At 43.0% G+C, this 23,303-nt stretch overlaps 2 protein-coding genes across 4 annotated transcripts; one reads left to right on the top strand and one right to left on the bottom strand.

Moving 5' to 3' along the window:
- Positions 1 to 39: 39 nt before the first annotated feature.
- Positions 40 to 5,769, bottom strand: LOC107383900 (alanine aminotransferase 2). 2 transcript variants are annotated; one of them, XM_054740884.2, is made up of 12 exons: positions 5,641 to 5,769; positions 3,682 to 3,804; positions 3,519 to 3,608; positions 3,326 to 3,434; positions 2,915 to 3,048; positions 2,590 to 2,833; positions 2,434 to 2,513; positions 2,211 to 2,347; positions 755 to 929; positions 520 to 675; positions 338 to 450; positions 40 to 234 (listed from the first exon to the last, which is right to left on the bottom strand). In XM_054740884.2, exons 2-12 carry the CDS (start codon positions 3,784 to 3,786, stop codon positions 144 to 146), a joined length of 1,434 nt encoding a protein of 477 aa, XP_054596859.1. In that variant the 5' UTR covers positions 3,787 to 3,804; positions 5,641 to 5,769; the 3' UTR covers positions 40 to 143. The 2 variants fall into 2 exon arrangements, with proteins under 2 accessions (XP_054596859.1, XP_015812279.3); XM_015956793.3 differs by lacking the exon at positions 5,641 to 5,769 and having other exon boundaries at positions 3,682 to 4,035.
- On the top strand, positions 5,756 to 22,571 carry sharpin (SHANK-associated RH domain interacting protein). 2 transcript variants are annotated; one of them, XM_054740887.2, is made up of 10 exons: positions 5,756 to 6,209; positions 7,602 to 7,754; positions 19,605 to 19,779; positions 19,858 to 19,947; positions 20,037 to 20,178; positions 20,260 to 20,350; positions 20,418 to 20,703; positions 21,959 to 22,047; positions 22,121 to 22,225; positions 22,324 to 22,571. In XM_054740887.2, the coding sequence occupies exons 1-10, from the start codon at positions 5,943 to 5,945 to the stop codon at positions 22,372 to 22,374; spliced, it is 1,449 nt and encodes a 482-aa protein (XP_054596862.2). In that variant the 5' UTR covers positions 5,756 to 5,942; the 3' UTR covers positions 22,375 to 22,571. The 2 variants fall into 2 exon arrangements, with proteins under 2 accessions (XP_054596862.2, XP_015812275.1); XM_015956789.3 differs by lacking the exon at positions 7,602 to 7,754.
- The last annotated feature ends 732 nt before the right edge of the window (positions 22,572 to 23,303 follow it).

The raw sequence follows: 23,303 nt of genomic DNA, 5'->3' as shown, positions 1-23,303 counted from the left end.
TTTACTCTGATGAGTAAAGAAAGTCATTCAATTTGGTTGTAAATATCAAATGATTTATTGAAATATGATTAAACATTTATCAACAGGAGAAGGTTGTGATTCTTTTGACTGTGCTGACAGAAAATTATTTTTATTTGTATTTTTTAAGAAAACTCCTTCATAAACTTGGTGTGAAAGATGCTCAAGCGCCTCAGTAGTTCTTCCATGATGTGCTGGGGGGTCATAATGCAAAATCTGTTGACACAAAGATATGAAGCTACTGATGAATGCCTTACAGGATTTCTAATGATTCAAAACAACTTAATATTTTATATTTAGGGTAGTGCTGGAGTCCTACCTGATGTGATGTGTGCCGTCTTTTTGGCCAAACTCAGACCCAGGTCTGGCCAACACTCCTGTCTCCTCCAGCAGTCGGACGCAGTAAAATGTGTCTGGCTCCATTCCCACTTCCTAAAACACATCACATCTCATGAAAAACCACTGATATTGTAGTTTTAAGAACGTGCGTTGTGCTGTAACCTTTGCTTTTTGGATGGCTTTAGGTGGAATATACACTCTGGGGAATGCAAACACTCCTCCTTCCACTGGTTGGCAGCTGAAACCTGGCAAGCTGTTCACAACCTCAAACACTTGCCTGACATTTTGAATCAGCGTGGTCCTGATACGTTGCGTCTCCTGTGCAAATTCATTACAAAGTGCTGTATGTCAGAGAGTCAAAGAAGTGACTCGACTGCAGCAGCTTCATGTGTTTTACCTCATAAAAAAGAGGGTATGAGGGGTCTCCTGGCTGGGGAGGGTTTATCATCAAATCCAGAGTGAGCTGACCCAACACAGGTGCGCAGGAATTGGTGGAGAATAAGTTGTCCAGGAGTTTCAGAACAGAGGGGTCGAGGTTTACCAGCTCGACATAACCAGTACGCAAACCACACCTGGTGGGGGAGATTCACAGGAAGAGTCTAAGCCATCAGCATTCAATCTGCAGTTGTTTTAAAAGGGACTCATCATGACTGTTTAGGTTATAATAGTTCTATGGTCAATACAAAACATGTTCATGAAGTTCTTTGCACAAAATCCCACTTACATTAAATTATTTCAGCAATTTTATTCTTGACCGTTTCAGTACCTTCCAGAATGAGCCGTGTCACTGTCACTTTAAGAAAAGAAGCTGGAGCTGGCCACGCCCACCCATCCCTCACTCAGGCTACAATAGGGAGTCTAAGCCACGCACGTCCGGACCATGGGTCACTAGAAGAATGAAAAAATGAATGCAAGTCCATGGGGCTATTGCTGAGTTTCACACAGGTGACTCTGCAGTCGCGCAAAACTCAAACGGGGGACAGGAAGTGTTTTGCTCCACTACAAAACACAGCACAATGGATGAAAGCAATAGTACCAAGGCTTTAGATGAGCTGGCACAGACACAATATCGCAAAAAAATACAACTTCCTTTAGGTTATGACCCACATAATTTGTTGGATTTTAAAGACACATTCTGATGTCCAGCGACAGCAAATGTTACTTTAGGTTTTGTGTGAAAATACATCCAGGACCACAAATGCGCATCACCAAATTGACATCATCGAACCAGACACATAGAAAAGCAGAGGAAAAACGGCTGTTATTTTAGCAAACGTTGAGATTCTGTGGTGACATAAGGCAAAGCAGATTAGAAAATATCTCTTTGGCCCCATTGACTTGCATTCACTGTTTTTTTTCTTCTTCTTTTGTTCTTCTGGAGATCCACAAGCCGGCTGAAGGGGGAGGAGACTTAGGCTCCCTATTAGCTAATATGCTCCGATATCTGGGAGGGGCTCGGAGTAGAGCGACTGCTCCTGGAGGTGCAGTGGCTCTCTCTTAGCATGTGATGTCACAAATAGGGATATTTTGAAATGGCTTGTTTTAGATACATAATTCTTAAAACCATACGGACAGAAAACAAATTAAATAATTTTTTTTCTCACGTTTGGAATTTTCAATTGAGGAAGTAGAGCCACCCAATGGCAGCACAAAAGGATGTAAAAGGTAAGTTTAGCCAAATATGTCCCCAGGATATTTTACAACAAAATGAAAATCTACAAAAAAAAAATTGAGGGGGGGGGGGGGGGGATTTATTTAAGGAAAACAATATTTTTCTAAGCCTAAAGTTTCTCCCTTAGGCTTTAAAAGGAAATCCTAGCCTAAAGTGGCTTAATCAGCGCTAAAATACTCACTCTCCTATGAGGCCTTTGGATGCTGAGTGGAATGATGCCAGTTCAACTGTTTCTGACAGTGGAGGCCCCATTTCAGCCAGAACTCTTTTGTAGGATAAAAACTCAACGTTTTCCCCATAAACACACTCCTGGTACACCTGGAGAGGATTGCAGAGGCTGGTTTATGCAAGTTCATCAGTATTTCATAGAAATCTTGTATAAACTGCAAAGCTGATGAACTCACCTCATCAGCTAGAAGAAAGAGCTTCTTCTCTGAAACAAACTTAATCACTTCTTGCATAGATTTTCTGCTTTGAACACCACCTACAAGGTGTGACAAAAACATAAATGCAAAGTAGAACCACTGGGAAAATCTTCACGTCAGTCGGATTTTTGCTACCTGCAGGGTTTCCTGGGTTGATGATGTATAGAGCAAAAGGTTTGCAGACTCCCTTTGCAGAGTCAAACGCCCGCTGTAGCTCCTCCACCTGCAGCGCCCAGCCCTGCTCCTCCGTGAGATAGTATGGAAGTACCTCTGCTCCCAGACCCAGTATGGACTGAGTCGTCACACAGTGGCTCGGGGCTGGAACCAGCACTCCAGTTTTGGGTGAAGCCTCAGGATTCACCAAGATGTTCAGAATGTTCTAATAAGTGCAATAATTAAAGAATAAGTGGTAAATGTGATATTTAACAGAAGCAGGAACATGTAAACATGGTAATGCTACCGTGAGAGACCACTGTGAGCCGGGGCTGATGTAAATGCTGTCAGGGTGAGATGGAACGCCACCGTCTCGTCTCGTGATGAACTCAGAGACTTTCTTAAGTGTTTGTGTTAAACCAGCCGTGTCACTATAGGAGCCTGAAGAAAAAAATAAATAAATTAAGTAGTTGAACTGACTTGGATTTTTCAATTTTAGCAAGTGGTAAAATGTGCAAAAACGTTTTCCAAAACAAATTTCCAACTTTTGCGCTAATTTTAAAGCAGACTTTCTTTTGTCTAAGTTATAGAAAATAATAAAATAATTATACAAAATAATAAAAATATTATAATTTCTAAGTTTGCAGGTTTGTATGTTTTTCTCATGCTCTAGGATGCTATGATGTTAAGTATTTTTCATGCATCCCTACTTTCTTACCTACACTCCCTCCTGCACACGTCTCCAGCAGTCTCTGAGCTCTCTGTCTGACGTCCACCTTTAGTCTATTGCTCTCCAAAAGCTGGGGGTAAAGACATCCTGCAAGAACCTGTAGCACAGTGTACAACAAAAAATTGTGTTGTGTTAATAAAAATTAGCATCTCTGCAGATTATTTTGTGGATCTCATATTACCTGTCTGACAAATGACAGAGGCTTCACACCTGTCCTGTGTGGGTCACCCCAGGAGACATCTATCAACTCCCGATAGGGTTTTTTTACTCCCTGTGGACAAGACAGTTCAAAAAAGTTATTCACCATTTATATTCTGCAGATTTGCAACATTTTTTTAATCTACCTGTTTGAGCTCTTCTTTAATCTGGTTTGCCCGCCTGACCAGGACTGAAAAGTCCAACTGCTTCATGTTCTTCACGCTGGAGCAAATCTCATGCATGACATACATTTCCGACTCATTTCCTGTCTGATCAGAGTTTGACATGGTGTGAGCAGAACTTTCTCTTCTTCTCTGCAGCTTTTTGTAACTAAAGCAAGGTTTATGGTTGAAGATATAACAGAAATGTGTTAATACATGCCACATTAACAGGCTCTGCATTCAGCTGAAAGGATGGTCTGCTGTGTTGTTTCAGTTATTCCTTTACTAGGCTAAGCCAATATCATCAGAAGTACGTTAACTTTTAGCCCTGATCTCACACGATGGGAGAAATAAGACGCAGTGTTGCCTGGGACACACAAACTGGTCTGACTGGATTAAATCCAGTTTAGGTCATAAAGAGCTCAGGAAAAACTAGAATGTAAATACAAAAATATGGAGTGAGATCAACTGTTATAGTACTTAATTTCTATGTTTTAAGTTGCTTTTAGCTATTATGCTGCCCACAGATGGCATCAGCTTCCTTATTACCTGAAATCTGCCCCAAGTGTTGCTACTTTCAAATTAAAATGGATAACTTTGATGTATTTGTCTGCATTTGAGTGACAGAAGAAGACAAAGGAGTAGAAATGTTTTATAGCACCCTTTAAAATAAAAATCACAAGGTGCCTCACAAGCACATACAATTTTGAAAAGATAAAATAAAATGGTCAAAAGGACAAAAATGCAAAAACAAACAGGAGCCTGAAAAAATACAGAAATTATAAAAACATTGCTGCTGAGAAAGAGGATAAACATGAGTTAAAAAGTCAGCTTGAACAAGTGAGTTTCAGCTGATCTTTAAATGAGTCCACTGATCTCAGGCTCAGGGGGAGAAAGATCCAGAGTCTGGGGGTCACAGCAACAATCATCTGTCACCTTTGGCCTTTAGCCTGGTGCGCTGCACAACCAGTAGGCTTTTGTCACTGGACCTCAGGGACCTGCTGGGGGTGTAGGGACTAAGAAGATCACCAATGTAAGATGGTGCTTGTCCATGTGAGGCCCTATAGACCAGAACCAGGATCTTGAAATGAACCCTGAAGTTGACTGGCAGCCAGTGAAGCTGGAGGAGAAGCGGGGTGATGTGGGTGTGTTTGGAGGACTTGGTCAGAAGCCGAGCACAGGCATTCTGAACCACCTGTAGACGGTTCAGGGGAGGTTTTGCTCAGACAAGTGAAAAGTGAATTACAGTAGTCTAAGCGTGAGGAGATGGAGGTGTGGATAACTGTCTCAAGTTCAGAGTGGGACAGAATAGCACTCAGCTTAGCAATGTTCCTGAGATGGAAGAAGGAAGAGCAAACAAAAATACTGACATGAGAATCCAGGGTGAGAGCTGGCCAAGATTCCTGACAGAAGGTTTTGTGAGTCTCTGACTTTGGGAACCAGCTTGTCTGTGGCACAGATGAGGATCTCAGTTTTATCTTCATTCAGCTGTGGAAAGTTCAGCCATTCAGGTTTTAATAGAGTATAAGCAGGAGTGTAACAGCTGCTGACACCATGGGCAAGAGAGGTGGAGAAAGATCGTAAAGTTGGAGATGGCCACTTAGAAGGAATCTTCAGATAGTTAAGAGGAAAATCAATTCTGATAGGCAAACCCTGGGGTCCCAGTCTATCAAGTAGCAGGTGGTCAACGGTGTCAAAAGCTGCAGTTAGGTCCAGCAGAGCCAGAACCTGATTCACTGTGAGTCAGAAAGTCATTAGAGACTCTAATAATAATAATAATGTTGAGGATGACAACGATGATAACATTGCTACTATTGCTACCAACAACAATAATGATGATGATAATTTGCCTGATAATTTGATTTTTGTTAAACTTTTACAAAATAAATTAACACGATTTAAAGTAAACAATACACAAATGAAATATTTTTAAATAAACATTACCTTGTATTTATTCCATTTTCTTCAACTTATATTGTGTGGTTTATTTGAGGTCAGACAATTAATTCAAGTTTCTGTTTCTACCCGGACGTAAATAACAGACGAACCCCCTCTGCTTCCTATTTTGTTTTTCTTGCTCCCTCATCTGCTCGGTTCGAGTAGAAATGGAAAAAATTGCAAGACTAGAGTATAACTGTAGCCTGCTCATAAACGAATACATTTTCTTTAAGCAGCGGCGGACCTTATAGACCCAACAGCCGAAGCGGGGAGCAGAAACGACCCTCCCTCCGCCTTGTGTCCGCGACATGGCTCTCAGCTCAGGCAGTTGGGCTCCTCCAGCCCCGGTGGCTGCCTCATCCCAACAACAGGCGACCTGCAGCGGGCCTTTATCGACCGCATGCTGCAGCACTGTCCTGATGTCAGTCCGCGTTTCGGTGTCCCACTCCGGGATCCGACCTCTGTGCCTCCCCGGAGCAGGCAGCGAGGCTCTGCGCCTGCAGCTCAGCATGGACCCGAGCCGGGCCGGAGAGTTCCGACTGGCGCTGAGAGATACAAGTGGAAACCGCAGTGTGGTGAGATCTCACACTTGCACCTTTGTGTTTAGAAGAAAAGCTGTTGTAAACCGCTTCTACGAAGACACATCGTGCTGGACCACATATCAACAAAGGCCTGCACATACACGCCATTTTTAACAGCACCACTCCTGCAGACTTTTATTAAGATTTCTGCTGATAAAATCTACTAAACTTTATATTTGTGGCTTCAAGTAGTTGCAGGGCTTTACTTTTAATTTATTTTTCTTCCTTTCAGGTATGAGGAAATCTAATAACAGTGGATTGATGATGATTTTAGTGTATTGAAAAAGGTTTCAGACATAAATTACTCCGTTGTAGATTATCACCCTCATCAGGTGTCAGTATTTAGTTAGATCATCATGGTTGATTTAATCTAGTTGGTAATCTGGGGGTAAAGACGTCTGGATTTCTCTTTAATTACTGAATAAGTTTAGTCGATCTCTGGTTAAGGGATCTTGTGTTCACAGATCAAATAACTGTATTTATTAGTGTCTTAATTATGCTGTGCAAGGTGAGACAGATTTACATGCAAAACCTGAATTTTATACAATTTAAACAAATGTTACTCCACTTCTGACATAACTGCATAGGTATGATAATTATTGCTCATTGGATGTTTGGAATATTCTAGTATTCCTAGTTTTAGTGAATTAAGAAGAAGAAGAAAGAAGAAATTATCATTTCTATAGCGCCTCTCAAGAGGCCTGTAAAAATATCAAAAATAATTTAGAAAATGATTAAAAATATATTTAAAATGAGCAAAAAATAGACAATTGTGATTAAGATAATGTTAAGAAAGAGAGAGAGTGAATAGGAAAGAGGGAAATCAGTGGATCCTGAGGAAGGTGGAATAGGTGGGGAGAGCAGAATAAAGAGAGAGTGGTGAAGAAAGTCATACAAAAGCTAGCTTGAACAAGTGAGTTTTTGTCTGCTTTTTAAAGGAGTCCACTGATCTCAGGCTCATGGGGGGAGCGTTCCAGAGTCTGGGGGCCACAGCAGCAAATGTGACGTCACAAACGTAGAAAAGTCAAGCTCCTGGACGCACCTGCTGAGTGGACGCTGGCATGTTTGGCTGCCGCTGCTCTCTGGTCTTTCCTATCCGCTTTTAATTTAGACGGTTTTACCTGATTTTATTTTTATCTGTTTTTATTTTTTTTATCTGTTTTTAATCTCTAATTTGGATATCAGTATTTTTCATTAATTTGCTGTGTGTACCAGAGGCCTCTTGGTCCCTGTACCACCTGGACAACGCCCTACCTATCTCATCCACACCTTGCCATATATCTACTCTCGGCTAAGATGCTTACTAGCTGCAGACTGTTTGGCTGGTTTGTTCTCACCTGGGCTGTCCTCTCCATTTTCCTTCATCCATCATCGGCACTGATCCAGTATCTGTCATCTGAGCTTCTCTGGCTCTGTGCTCACCTGGCGGTCCCCCCACCTGCGGCTCTCCTCTTGTTCCCGGACATCGCTCTCAAACCCTGTAGCAAATATGTCCATCGTGGGTCCCGGCGCAACTTTATCCATGATGACAACCACTCAGTAAGATCCATCTGGTCCACATCCCGTCGCCCTTCACGCAACTCTATTTCTGGTAACTCCGAGGCTGTCCATCACAACTTAACCCCTCTCGATAGCCCGGCTAACCCCATACCAAAGCTTACTAACTCCACCATTAACTCTGGCCTACTAAACATCCGCTCGCTCACGGGCAAAGGTCTTCTCATCCACGATCTCATCCGCAGTCATAACCTGGACATTTTCTGTCTGATTGAAACGTGGCAGCAGCCTAATGACTTTATAAATCTTAACGAATCTACTCCCTCCGACTTTGTACGCATCTCGCAGCCTCGCTCCACTGGTAGGGGCGGGGGTCTCGCGATGATTCACCGCAAACAGCTGAAGATCCTCCCAGTGTCTGCTCCATCCTTCCAGTCATTTGAATACAGCACCTCCCAGCTCTCTGGCCCCACCCCTACCATCATCTGCAGTGTGTACCGACCTCCTAAACCAAACAAGGACTTTATGGGTGATTTTTCTGCCCTCCTCACTCATCTATTCCTGCTCTCTCCCAATATCGTAATACTTGGAGATTTCAACATTCATATTGATAAAGGAAATATCCCCCTGACCAGAGACTTCCTTTCCGTCCTGGATAATTTTGATCTCCAACAGTACATCAGCTTTCCCACCCACTGTAAAGGTCACATTTTGGACCTGGCCTGCTGCTCTGGGGTGACCCCCTCTAGTTTGAAAGCAGAGTTATTCCCCCTCTCTGACCATAAACTCATCTCCTTCACTGTAAACCTACCCATGGACAAAATCTCCACTACTAGGACTATCACCTTCAGGAACATCAAGGACATTAACACTGATTCTTTCTCCGCTGCTATCCGGGACCTTCCTCAGCCGCATGACCCCATGTCTCCTGATGGCCTGGTTTCCCATTACAACCACTACCTCTCTGACCTTTTGAATTCAACTGCTCCTGAAAAACACCGTACTGTCTCCTTTTCCCACTCAGCCCCATGGTTCACTCCTGCTCTTCGCCAACTAAAAGTAAAAGGACGACAACTTGAGCGCCTCTACAATAAAACTGGTCTCTCGGTTCATGAAGAAATGTATAAAAATCACATCCTTTTCTACAAAGAATCTATCAGCGCTACTAGCTCCTATTATTCTGTTCTAATCTGTTCAAACTCAAATCCTAGATCTCTTTTTTTCTCTTCTCAACAATGTTACCCACCCCTCAGACTCACTTCCTTCTTTCTTTTACTCTGATGATTTCTGTAATTCAATTTCGTCTTTTTTCGATCAAAAAATCTCCACTATCCACCAACAGCTGGACACCAAACAATATACTTCCTTTCCAATAGAACTCCATCTTTCCTCTCTGCCTCCCATTTATCCTCTTTCAGCTTTTTCGATTCCCTCCATCACTGATATTTCTGACCTGATTCACAAGTCCAAACCCTCCTCCTGCAGACTTGACCCTCTTCCCACTTCTCTTGTCAAAGCCTGTCTCCCTTCCTTACTCCCTTTAATCTCATCTATAATCTATTCTCTCACAACTGGTTCTGTTCCCTCAGCATTCAAAACAGCTTCTGTCACACCTATTGTAAAAAAGCCTGGCTCTGATTCCAATAACTTCAATAACCTTCGACCAATCTCTAATTTACCTTTCATCTCTAAAATCCTTGAGAAAGTTGTTGCTTCTCAGCTCATCTCCCACCTCAATCATAACAACCTTTTTGAACAGTTCCAGTCTGGTTTTCGCCCTCAACACAGCACAGAAACAGCTCTTGTTAAAATCACAAATGACCTTCTCATGGCAGCTGACTCCGGTTTTCTTTCTCTACTCCTCCTTCTTGATCTTAGTGCAGTTTTCGACACCATCTCTCACTCAACCCTTCTTAACCGGTTAGCTTCCCTTGGTATCACTCACACTGCTCTCGCCGGGTTCTCCTATCTCACTGGGCGATTTCAGTCTGTTCAATTAAAATCCTTTTCTTCTCACCCTGTTGCTGTTTCTGCCGGTGTTCCCCAGGGCTCTGTCCTTGGACCTCTCTTATTTATCATCTACATTCTTCCACTTGGCCATATATTTCGCAAATACAAGATAAATTTCCACTTCTACGCAGATGACACTCAAATCTATATCTCCTCTCAACCCAATCTTCCCTCCAGTCTCCCTATCGAGCTGTCTCCTTGAGATAAAATCATGGTTCTCTTCAAATTTCCTGAAACTCAACAGCAATAAAACCGAAATTCTACTCATAGGCAAACCCTCCACGCTGAACATATCCCCCAGCATATCAATTAACATAGATAATTCCTCCATCCTTCCCCCCATGTAAAGAGTCTTGGAGTCATCCTTGACAGCACTCTATCATTCAAAGCCCACATCAACAACATTATTCGCTCAGCCTACTTTCATTTACGCAACATCAAACAACTCCGTCCCTTTCTCACTCCTCATCCTACAGCCATCCTTGTACACAGCCTAGTCACTTCTAGGACTGACTACTGTAACTCTCTCCTTTTTGGTCTCCCCCATAAATCCCTCCATCGGCTCCAACTCCTCCAAAATGCTGCTGCACGGATCATCACTCGTACCCCCTAGAGATCACATCAGCCTTGTTCTTCAGCGTCTCCACTGGCTGCCTACTGAACACAGAATCTCATTCAAAATCCTGCTTCTCACCTACAAATGTATTCACTGTCTCGCCCCTCCTTACCTCTCCGATCTCATCCATGTTGCTGTCCCATCTCGCTCCCTGAGGTCTTCCTCTGCCATTCACCTTGTGGTTCCTCCTACTCATCTCACCACCGTTGGAAACAGAGCTTTCAGTCACTCTGCTCCTCGGCTCTGGAACTCACTTCCTCCTGACATCCGAAACACTGACTCCCTCCTCTCATTCAAATCCAAACTCACCTGCTCAACCTGGCTTACACTCTCTAGCCCACAAACTCTTTACTCGGAAATTTATAGCATACTTTTTGTAATTTTATTGTTTAAATGATCTTATCCTAATTTGTGTGTCAGTTTTATCATGTTTTGTGAGGTGACCTTGGGTTTTGAAAGGCGCCTATAAATTAAATGCATTATTATTATTATTATTATTATTATTAAATGATCTGGCACCTTTGGTCTTTAGCCTGGTGCGCTGCACAACCAGTAGGCTTTGATCACTGGACCTCAGGGACCTGCTGGGGGTGTAGGGACTAAGATCACTAATGTAAGATGGTGCTTGTCCATGTAAGGCCCTATAGACCAGAACCAGGATCTTGAAATGAACCCTGAAGTTGACTGGCAGCCAATGAAACTGGAGGAGAAGCGGGGTGATGTGGGTGTGTTTGGAGGACTTGGTCAGAAGCCGAGCACAGGCATTCTGAACCACCTGCAGACGGTTCAGGGAGGTTTTGCTCAGATAAGTGAAAAGAGAGTTACAGTAATCTTAAGCATGAGGAGATGAAGGTGTGGATAACTATCTCAAGTTCAGAGCGGGACAGAGTGGGACTCAGCTTAGCAATGTTCCTGAGATGGAAGAAGGAAGAACTGACATGAGAATCCAGTGTGAGAGCTGGGTCAAAGGTCACGCCAAGATTCCTGACGGAAGGTTTGGTGTGAGAAGCAAGCTGACCAAGAGAGTCTCTGACTTTGGGAACCAGCTTGTCTGGGGCACAGATGAGAATCTCAGTCTTATCTTCATTCAGCTGTAGAAAGCTCCCAGCCATCCAGGTTTTAATAGTATAAGCAGGTGTGTAACAGCTGCAGCTTAGACATCTCATGGGGCTTAAAGGAGATGCACAGTTGGATGTCATCTGCATAAAGATGGTAGGAGATTCCTTTGAAGGAGCTCAAGATGTGCTGAAGAGGAAGCAGATAGAGGAGGAAGAGCAGAGGCCCCAGCACAGAACCTTGTGGGACACCATGGGTAAGGGAGGTGGTGGAGGACCTAAACTTGGAGACCGCCACAGAAAAGGAGCGCTCAGAAAGATAAGAGGAGAACCACTCCAGAGCAGATCCTGATAGGCCTACCCAGTCTCTCAGCCTCTCCAGTAGCAGGTGATGGTCAGCAGTGTCAAAGGCTGCAGTCAGGTCCAGCAGGACCAGAACAGAACAGTCCCCTGCATCACTGTGAGTCAGAAGGTCATTAGAGACCCTAAGAAGAGCTGTTTCAGTAGAATGAGTTCTACGAAAACCTGACTGTAAGTAATCATAGATGTTCTGTTCATCAAGCGCAGCTGTGAGTTGTTTAGCCACAACCTCTTCCAAGATCTTGGAGATGAACGGAAGTTTAGAGATGGGTCTGAAGCTCCTATGGAGAGAGGGGTCAAGACTCGGTTTTTTAAGAAGCGGGTGGATTACAGCATTCTTAAAGTAAGCAGGGACCTGAACAGAGACCAGAGAAGCATTAATTATAGAGAGCACGCTGGGACCGATGGACTGAAAAGCACGTTTAAACAAAGATGAGGGTAAGATGTCGAGGGGGCATGCAGAGGTCTTCATAGAGTTAACTAGTTTGGTTAACTCAGGCAAAGAAACAGGAGCAAAGCTATCTAGGATGATGGGCCTGGTTGGAGTTGGGAGAGGCAGTGATAAGGCTGAAGGAGAGATGCTAGATCTAACCTTGTTGACTTTGTCCACAAAGAAAGACAGACAGTTCTCACAGTCTGCAACAGAGTGGATGGAGGCTGTAAGAGAGGCAGGAGAGACGATGCTACTGATGGTGTTAAACAGCACCTTGGGGTTCCCTTTGCTCTGGGACACCAGGTTGGAAAAATAGGAAACCCTAGCGTCTCTGACTGCAGAGTTAAAGGATGTCAGAAGATCCTTTAGGTGCAGCAGAAGGACGTGGAAAATGGTTTTCTTCCACAATCACTCAATTTTCTGCATTGGCGCATTGGACTGCGAAGGCTGTCATTAAACCAGGGAGTAGGGCTCACTGCAGGAACTGATCTGGTTCTGACAGGACAGATGTTGTCCAGAATGGAGAGGCAGTGCTCGTTAAACTGAGAAGTTAAGGAATCTGAGTCGTTATCAGAAGAACAGGGTGGATCAAAAGCAGCAGAAAAATTGCTAGGTGTGCTCTCATTAAGAAAACGAGAACTAACCAGACGGCGAGCAGGAGGTGGAGATGTAGAAACTGACAAGTTAAAGATAATGCAGTGGTGAACTGAAATATAAACATCCTCAGGACAAACACTGTCAGCATTTAGACTCAGGGTAAAAACAAGGTCCAGAGTGTGTCCCCCTGGTGTGTGTGGGGCCAGAAATATTCTGGGTAAAGCTGAAGGAGTCCATACAGCTGGAGAAATTCATGGCAAAGTGATCAGAGGGATCATCAACGTGGATGTTAAAGTCACCAACAATCACCAGTCTGGACAGCTTCACAGTGGAGGATAGAAAGTCACTATAACACAGGTCTGTTGCAACAACGTCGCAACGTATTTTCTGACACCTTGTGATGTTGCAGGAACGTCATATGTTATGTAGTAGCGACTTCCAAAGTGAAGTTCTGCTACGACGTTGTCAGAGCGTCACATAGGGCGTTGCTGGAAGGTTGTCGCGACATATCCACAACTTTACTGCGATATTGTGACAACATTGCTATTGTAACGTGCAGTGTTGGGAGTAACGCCGTTTAAGTATAAAGGCGTTTCTAACGGCGTTCTTTTATAGGTAACGGAATAATCTAATTAATTACTTTTCCCGCCGTTGCAACGCCGTTACCGTTACTGGGGACGGAAGGTTGTGCGTTACTATGTGCTTGTCGAACGTTGAGCAACAGTGTGAGGCTTTCTGACCGACACACTTCAGCTGCAGCCAGGGAGAGAGAGGTGTCGGTAACGCGCTTACAAACACGATGATGATTGGCCGGGTGGGCGGAGACCCTCACTGTCTCAGTCGCTGCATTCTGTAGACACAACGGGAATAACTCCGTTTAAAATAACCGCGTTCATAAAAAATATTTCTTTCTGTAACGAGCAAACTAATTAATTACCGTCTTCTTTTATCAAAACGTCGTTTCTGTTACTGATTAGGAAATGCGTGCGTGAAGCAGCGCGGTGTGTTGAAGCTGTCATCATCAGCTGATCAGGAGCTAAAGAGGTAGATGTTTTCATCCAAGTGCATCACGGCCCGTGAAGAACGAGGAAGACGTGATGAATATCTACGGCTGCAGACCCCCCGCAGACTTGTTGCTGCAGCAGCGAATCTGCGGATCTGCAGCCGTGCCCTTAGCATGACAGCGGGACGTCCCGAAGGTCCGCTCACCTGTTCACCACTCAGACATCCTGATCTTCTACCTTCCTAGATCATCCAGCTGTAACCTGTTCCTGATCATGTCTTTAGTCCCGCTGTAACACTGATGCATCAGTCTCAGACGGCATGGAGCTCAGGTGTTATTAGAACTACCTGTGTGTGTTTACCACCCAGCTTCAGCTCTTCTGTGGTTGGGTCTGACCCACGTTAGTACATTTAAGTCCTCCATCAGGTGTGTGCCTCTTCTAGTGTCATTTTAAAGGATATTTATTTATTTATTTAACCATTACTAGATTAGCAGCAACAGAAATGCTGCTAAAAACACACAATTATGTGAAGCTGGAAAAAATGACACTACTGTGCAAAATTACATTTATTTCTGTAATTTAACTAGACTGAGAGACCATTTAAAGGCTCGGGAACCTTTACAGGTGTTTCTATTTGCAATTTTAAATTTTAGCTGATTGGGGTCTTGTTAAATATCACACAGTGACCTTTTAATAGTCTAGATTAGTGTAATGTTCCTATTAGTAGTTCCTCCTGTTAAGTGCGTATTTGTTTAAATTATTCAGGTTTATATAAAACATTTGGACATACATTTTATTATGTTCAGTCATTAGTCATTTATATTTTACTATTGTAGTAATTCTTGCATTCTTTAATGAAAAAAAGTAACTAAGTAGTTACTTTTGTTGGTAATTAGTTACTTTTATGATCTTGTAACTCAGTTAGTAACTGAGTTACTTTTTTGACAAAGTAATCAGTAACTATAACTAATTACTTTTTTAAAGTAACGTTCCCAACACTGGTAACGTGACAACATACCAACTAAATGTTTGTGGCATGTTGCAGAGACGTTTTCAGGTAAACTTTTTTTGTCACCTTTATTCATTATGTAGATACCACAGGAAATTATATTGCAAAACTAATGGCAGATTAACAGCAAAAACAACCAGAATGGCAAAACAAATGTATAAAAACCTTAAAAACAAGTAATATAGGACAGTGGTGTCTTGATTTCATTTAAAAAATAAGCTCTACTGCATATACTGTATTTAGTAGTAGGCAGCAGGATCAGATGTAATTTCACAAAGGAATATATATGTATGTATATATATATATATATATATATATATAGATAGATAGATAGATAGATACCATAAATAGAAAAAGTAAAAATTGTGAACAAAAGAAAGAAAAAAGAAAACAGAAAGGGTGCAGGCGGTACCTATGTTTTGCGGATTTTTTTCCATATGACCCTCTGCTGGGTGTCGACATGTTCAGATTGTTTTCCATACATTGCACGTCTCCCTGTGGCTTGGATGAAAGAGATGAAAGGACAGACTGACTTAGTCCTCCTCAGAAAAATGGGCCTCCATTTGTGTGGCCCAATGCTGTGCTTCAGCCTGAAGGAAAAAAAAGGAAGTAAGCAATTAGTTAGTTAGTTTGACTTTACTTGCAGACCGAATAAACCATAGTACGTAAGCTACCACGCGGTAGCTACCCATGCGGCATTGAGGGCAGATATATGATATATGTAAACCAAAATCACAAGTATAATAACAAGCACGATTTAAAACTTTTTCTTACCTGCAGCAAGCAAACTAAAGAGTGAGTAGCCTAGTGAACTAGACCAAATTCTTGCTTTGCAAAGTTTGGTCTAGGCATGCTCCATTGGAACCTCAGCAGCTCCTACCAGGACTCTGGCTAGCCAATCACAGCTCTCTAGAGGGGTTTCAAACACATAAAGAGCTGTGATTGGTCCATAATGGTGGGCCAATCATAGTGCTCTATCTGCTTAGTGAACAAATCACAGAGCTTTAGCCGCTTTGTGGGCCAATCAGGGCACTCTATATGCCTGGTGTGTGGGATGATGCAACAGAGTGAAACAAGAGTATGTCACATTCTTTGTCCAGTGGAATGCGGAGATCATTTGAAAGACAACGGTAGATCCCGCCCCACAACCGAAAGCCGTCAATGGAGCATGGCCAGACTAAATAATACATTTATTTAGTCTGGCTTGCCAGGCTAAAGAGTGAGTGGTTGACAAATAAATCAGACGAAGTAGCCAAACACCAAAGAGCAACTGGAAATGAATCTTGTGGAAAAAAACATGGGATAAAATAAGAACAAAAACAGAGGCAGATTAAGCTTATTGGAAGATGGTCGTGGAACACATGATGACCATAACAAATCAGAGAACTGGCTGGAACATCAGTCACAGTAATCGGTTGATTTTCAGGGTTGTTACAACAAGCCATTTCATTGGAGGGCTGTGAGGGCAGTAACATGTAAAGTAGCTTACATTTCTTTGCTGGTGAATTTTAGAAAGTAAACATTTGTAAACAGCAAAAATGAGTTTTTCAGTAAACAAAGTTTTTAAAAAGATCAAATTTTTTGGTTGAAAAACTGTTTTAGCCATGAAAGTGGAAAAATGGTTAACTTAATTATTGTCAACTCCAAATACTAACAAAAACAAAACATTGGAGGGCTGTGAGGGCAGGTTGTTATAATATAGGGATTTAAGCCAGTGAAACCTAAACATTTCAAAAATATTCTCTACAAATAAAATATGCAGTTATAGAAGCCACCAGATATCAGTTTTTATTTTTTAAATTGTTTTATTTGTAGTTTTATTTACACACTTTGTAAACAACAACAACACACACACACCTTCATCATCATCACTCCCCTCTTGCACAACATGTACCTTTCTTTGTTGGTGGTTTTCTGAAAGGTAACATAGGGTATATAGGACAGTATACAGGATATTTTTTCCAGCCTTCAGAGAGTACAGACGCTTTTTTCTCAGCTCCCTTATCGGCTTCCCCAAGGCTCTTGTCCTGTCTGCCTACAGAGCACTTCTCTGCATTTCTCCTGAAACCACTACTCTTTTTTTGGAAATATGGACTTAATTAATTGGTCATTCAACGTGATTGACAAAATTTTCTCTACGATGAGAACGGAGAAGGGGGCTCCCACCTGTCCCGAGGGGACATTCGCATCGGGATATGCACTCGATTCTTGGGAGGTCTGGCGAATCGTGTGCCTCTCTCAGCTGTCCATCGAGGACGTGGAAGATTTGTGGATATTCGGCCTGATGATCACTGGATTTCTTCTGATTGGAGTGGGAGGATATCTGGTTTTCTGGAAATTTGGGAAGACGGGAGCGATTGGAGTGCGACCCGTACCCACGGAATGTGCCGCTCGTGCGGTGACCTCACAGACTGGGACGTTACTCGAGGTGAACCGTAAGCTGGACAATGTCCTTGCGGCGTTGCCTGTGTTAGTGCGCAAGATGGATTTGATCTCGGAGAGGGTCGCCGGACGATGCGGGGATGTGGAATGTAAAATTGGCTTCACTGGTGGACATGAATGACCACTTAGAGACTACAAGACGGAGGGGAAGATTATCTCTGTCTACCCTAAACAAAGTTATGTTTATCCTTATCCGACACCATAGCAGCCTCTCAAGGCTGCCTCAACACACCCCCACAAAAGGAGGAATGCCGACAGATGCTGTGTCCCGACCTTCACCCTCTCCCTTCAGGCTATATCTGCAGGGACCTCAATGCGATCTCTGTTCCTTATCTCTCCCTCCCACCTGTTGTTCTGCAGCTGGTCGATGCGCCGCAGTGGCAGCTCCCATTGGAGGCTTCAGGATCCCGCCCACCCCCACCTCCCCATTGGACTCTGATGTTGTACACGTGCTGTCTGTGCTTCCATGTCGGGTGTTTTTTTTGCATTGGAGTGCTACACCCTGCTGGTGTAACCCTGTTAATCCCTTTTTTTCCCCTCCCTGAACTTTCCTCATGTAACACCCTTTTCATCTAACTATTAAGGTAGCGCGACTCATGTTGCGAATGACCGCAGTCACCAATTCTTGTTATGTGTCTTACCCATGTATGTCTGATCTTTGAATTGTGTGTGCTGAAACTGAATTTCATTTCTCTGTATGTCCTGCACATGTGGAGAATATGACAATAAATGACTCTTGACTTGACTTGACTCTTGATATGATTTAAATGCAGTCCTCGTCTATACTGATGTTAGCCTAGTGAACTAGACCAGATTCTTGCTTTGCAAGGTTTGGTCTAGGAATGCTCCACTGGAACCTCTGCAGCCCCAACAGCATTCTGGCTGGCCAATCACAGCTCTCTAAAGGGGTTTCAAACACATAAAGAGCTGTGATTGGTCCATAATGGTGGGCCATTCATAGTGCTCTATCTGCTTAGTGAACAAATCACAGAGCTTTATCTGCTTTGTGGGCCAATCAGGGCACTCTATATGCCTGGTGGGTGGGATGATGCAACAGAGTGAAACAAGAGTATGTCACATTCATTGTCCAGTAGCATGCGGAGATCATTTGAAAGATAACGGTAGAACCCGCCCCACAACCGAGAGCCGTCAATGGAGCGTTGCCAGACTAAATAATACATTTATTTAGTCTGGCTTGCCAGGCTATACTGATGTCACACAGTGACTACGTTTATATGCAGCCAATATAAACGATCGGATTAAGGTCGGTATTTGGGTTTCTGAGTTGATCAGAATAACCCGTTTACAAGCATAAATAGAAAGAGTTACCCCTAACTTGCATAACCCGATGTAAATGCGGACGTTGGGGTAGCGTCAGGACGTATGGACTACGTCCAGACCGCAATATGCGTCATTTCCGGTTCTTCTCGTTCCGGTATCCGTGAAAACAACAACATGTTTCCCAGTTCGGAAGAGATAGCGACCGCGTTTGTTTGCGCTTTAGTTTCCTCGTCACTCCAAAAGTGTGGTGCTATGCCGCGACTCGCCATGTTGCTCCCAACTTGTTGTTTACTTCCGGTGTTCTGGCGCATACAAGACATCTCGCTACTCAAAAGACCAAGATTCCTTGCGAACAGAGCATGCGCAGAACACATGCTTTGATGGGGATATCCCGATATGCGTTTACACGACCAAACATATGGGTTAGAAAAGGGTTACCCCAGGTGTAGTAACCGGGTTTTTAAAAACCCGGTTATGAGCATATCCGGGTTTTTGGCGGTGTTTACATGGACCTGCGGAACTGGCTTATTGTGAATATTCGGGTTTTAAAAGGGTTACTGGCTGCTTGTAAACGCAGTGTCTCTTATTGTAGTTAGTGATTACAGTCATGTTGAATAATGATTCTAGTTGACTGTATTCTAGTCTGTAGTTGGGTCACAAAATTGAAACTTGACTCTTTCATCTCAAAATAAGACAATTTCCTCCTGTCGTTGGATTTTTCATGACTTTACTTTTATCCCATCGTCTTTTAGATCATCTTTTTGGCGACAGATTTCTGAGGCCTTAAGTTACCTCTAGTGCTGCAGTGAATGAACAGGAACAAATCGAATAAAAGGCTCATCTTGCTGTTGGATTATTTTAAGATTTCACTTATTCTCAGCAGCATTTGCATTTTTTTTTCATTTCCTTGTGCAAAAGGTACATGGCTAGTAAGAGAAGGCTCAAAAATGAATCAAACAGTAATGATTCCTTTCTCTGGCTGCATTTCCCTCTTGCAGTACCCTCTTTAAAAATCCTGACTAATATGAAAATAAGTCGCTGTTATGTGTTGTAAAGTTGGTTCTCATTTGTGTTTTTACCCATAGTTCATTGCGGAGTTTGACTTGCGCTCTGTGCAGTACGAGGTTAAATCCTCTCGCTGCCATGAGATGCGTCTCGCTGCTCCGCCTCATGACTGCATTCGCTTCAACTTCCGCTGTGACCGAGAGGCAGAGGAGTGGGCCACTGTGGTGATGTCATCCCTGACAGAGGCACACAGAGGTCAGTTTGATTATCTAATATCAATTGACTCCCAGTTGCATGTTTTAAAGCACTTCTCCTGATTTTTTGTTCTGACAGTTGCGAATATCAACCTGTGTGAATCAGACGGCAAACAGAGCAGCACAGCAGCAACGGAGCAGTGGAGCTCAGCATCTCTGCCGCTCTGTGGTGAGCATCCCTCTTTATCGCCATCTGTTGCAAAATCCCTGCTCCAAGCATCCTACAAAGATGTGACTTTACTCACTCGTGGTTTTCAGAGGAGCTGTGTCTGGAGCTTGCCAGGGCGATTGAAGCGGGAGATGCTCCTTCGGCTTCCCAGCACGCTTCTGCTCTGGCTCGGCAGAAAGCCGTGCTGACGATACAACCATCCCAAAAAAACTACGCCGACGGAGAAATCAAGTGAGGAGTTTAGAGAAGTTGAGGATAAAGTCCTAAAAGTTACTGTAGTGTTTAACTGTCAGTGAAATATTTGTGTTTCAGTCTGTCTGTGGTGGTCGAGGATGCTTCGTCTTCCTGTTGTGTCACAGTGAAAGTTTTCCCCTACATGACTGTGGCTGAGCTCAAAGAACAGGTGAGAACACGTGAAACTGCTTTAAAGAAACCAACGCTTGTTATTTAATACAGCTGTTCTTCTTCAGGTCTTCCTGGAGTACGGTTTTCATCCTCGCGTGCAGCGCTGGGTGATCGGTCAGTGTCTGTGCACAGAGCCCAGATCGTTAGCCTCGTACGGAGTGCAGAAGGATGGAGATACGGCTTACCTTTACCTGATTTCTGCCCGTCAAGCCTGCATCACACGCCAGCTGTTCCAGCAAGACCTGGAGAGCGCTCTGCTTGTAACGCCTCTACCCCCAGGCAATGGCTCCTCCTCCCAGGACTGGAGGGGGTACAGCACCCTGCCCTCCAGACTCTCCCATGACAACCAGGGTGAGTTCGATAAATCCATCATGTCTCAGGCAGTGCAATGTTAAAACGTTTAGTCATTACAGTTTCATGTTGCTTTTCTGCTTTTGTGTGTGGCATTGTTTTAGCCATTTATGTCAAACTGGAGAAATAATTAGATTAATTGTGTCGTGTATCAATTTATCAGATTTATCTTCTATTGAAGCCCTAACTTTACAGCCAAACTAAACCACTGCTTCATCAGGCCAAAAACCTTTCTTTCGAGAAGGTTTTATAGTGAAGAAGGTAGATTTTTTTAGGCATATTCCAACATGAGCAGCTGCATGAGTTTAGTGAGCATATGCAGGCTGATTAAGCTGTTTTCGGGATTTGATAGATTCACAACCACTGTCCTTTCACAGTACAAGCCACTACCTGGTGAGTTTTGAAGAACAGTAATAAAATCATATAATATTCACAGGTTTATGTTCTTTTTTTAAAGCTGTTTGTCTGACATTTCTATCATTGTTGAAATAAATGATTTAATATTTTCATGACTTTATTTAATTTCTGTTACAGGATTTGCATTTAAAGACCAAGTTCGCTGAGAAACCAATGTTTACTTGTTATTTTTAAAAATATGATCAGTTTCATATGCAGGCTAAATGTGAAAATAGTCTTCTACCCCCATTTCCCGCATTAGCCGCCTAGAGAAAGTAGACGGGGAAACACTCGGGTCAGAAAAAAGCCACACAGATTTACGTCTCACTGAAAGTTGGCATTCATGGACTTACCCGTCTTGGCTCGCGACGGGGAAAGCTGTGGAACCAGGAGATAGCAGAGCGCATCTCGGCTAGTAAAAGCTAGTCATTAGCTTTAGCAACTACACAGCATGGTAGACCTCTTTCAGGCTTGTTATTTGTGGAGATAAAACGTCAGTTGTAGTCGTGCCGCTGTTAGCCAATCAGAGGCGAGATGTTCAAATATCAGGAAATAAGGCTCAAAACCCTGCCATGTTCTGCTCCCCTCTCTGGCTCGCTTCTAGTTCCTGAAACAGGAGCGCCAGAGCTTTTCTCCCAAAGAGATCGACTCACATTGCATCAATTTCTAGAGACCTCCGCAGACGTATTGAAAAAACAGGTGAACTTGGTCTTTAATGGCAACTAAAATTTTATTTAATAAGCAAGCAGACCGAAATGTGACCTAATTACTAGATTTTCCATCCCATTATTCAAAACGTTGTTTTAGAGTAAAACTTGCAGTTATTTCACAGTTTTTAACCTTGGATTAATTCGAACAGGTGCAGGAGGCGGGAATAACATCAAAGATGCGCTTGATATTGAGAAGCTTCAGTTAAACGATCACACCAACAAAGCCAGTAAAACACAGGTAATTAAAATACACTCCAAAAAGCTGTTTTCCCTCCAGTCCACCTAACTGAATGTTTTTACCCTCACCACAGACAGAGTGGGCGTGTCCTTCGTGCACTTTCATCAACAAGCCATCTCGTCCCGGCTGCGAGATCTGTGCCACCGCTAGACCTGACACACACAGCTGTAACCAGCAGGTATGCTGAGATATAGATCAGCTACATCTAAAACACTCCTTTTTGCATTTACCTTCAACACAATGTTCCCTGTTTTTGCTTTTCATCTCTAACTAAAGGAAAAAGGAAGGAGAGAGGATTGCAGAGAGTCTGGTTTGAGCAGCAGCTGACTGCCCATCATCGCTGTGTGGATTTTATTTCTCGCTAACTCACACACATGCATACACACACAGACAGTGAAACATACATGCTAACAAAATACTCACGCAGACAGTGGAGTGCACGGATACTCGTTTGCACGCCGGAGCATTGGAGGAAGCACGTGGAGTGAAGCTGCACCCGTCGAGGTTCAGATGATGAACTGCTGACAGAGAGTTATTTCCTGTTTATATATGGACAACATGACCATGACGTGCATCTCATTTGGCCAGACCACTTTTTTATTTATTTTAAAGGGTGTGTGTGTGTGTGTGTGTGGTGCAAAAAACAAACTGTTTGCTTTTTATTTTAGGAGAGAAAAGATGATGCCATTGTTTTTTTTTTTTCGCACCAAATTGGAGCAGAAATGGTGTCTGTGGCATCTGCTGAATGTGAAGTGAGGAGAAAGGTGAAGCCTTGTGCAATACCCTGTTCTGTTTGTCTCTCGTCTACGTTGTTGGTGCCAAAATATCACAAATGTAAAGTCAGGAAAAAAAAACAGCAGAATGAAAAGAGGAAGAATTGTTTACAGGGTTGTCAAGTGCTTTTATTAGTTTTTTTAAATATTGTATTTAGTGTATTATTTTACCAAAATGCATCAAGTATTTAATGTATATTTCAGCCGGTGGTCTAACTGTACTTGAGTCCGTCTGAAGCTGTGAGAGCTGAAGAAAGATGTTTTCAGTACATAACCTAATTATAATGGAAGGAACCTCTGTCTGCACGTCTGTTTGTTGCCTTTTTTCTTACAACTCCTGCAATCACTTTTGTTCCTGGTTTCATACGAGTAAATACTTTTGTCTCACAGAGCTTTTTGAAATGATAAGCCAGATTTTAGTTTCATAGACTGTGCAAAGGAAAAAAAGGTGCAAAATTAAAATGCTTTAAAATGGTTTTTATG

This window comes from Nothobranchius furzeri, chromosome 11, assembly GCF_043380555.1.
Source record: "Nothobranchius furzeri strain GRZ-AD chromosome 11, NfurGRZ-RIMD1, whole genome shotgun sequence".
In the NCBI taxonomy this organism is placed as follows: Eukaryota; Metazoa; Chordata; class Actinopteri; order Cyprinodontiformes; family Nothobranchiidae; genus Nothobranchius; species Nothobranchius furzeri.
This window is presented reverse-complemented; position numbering and strand designations above follow the sequence as displayed.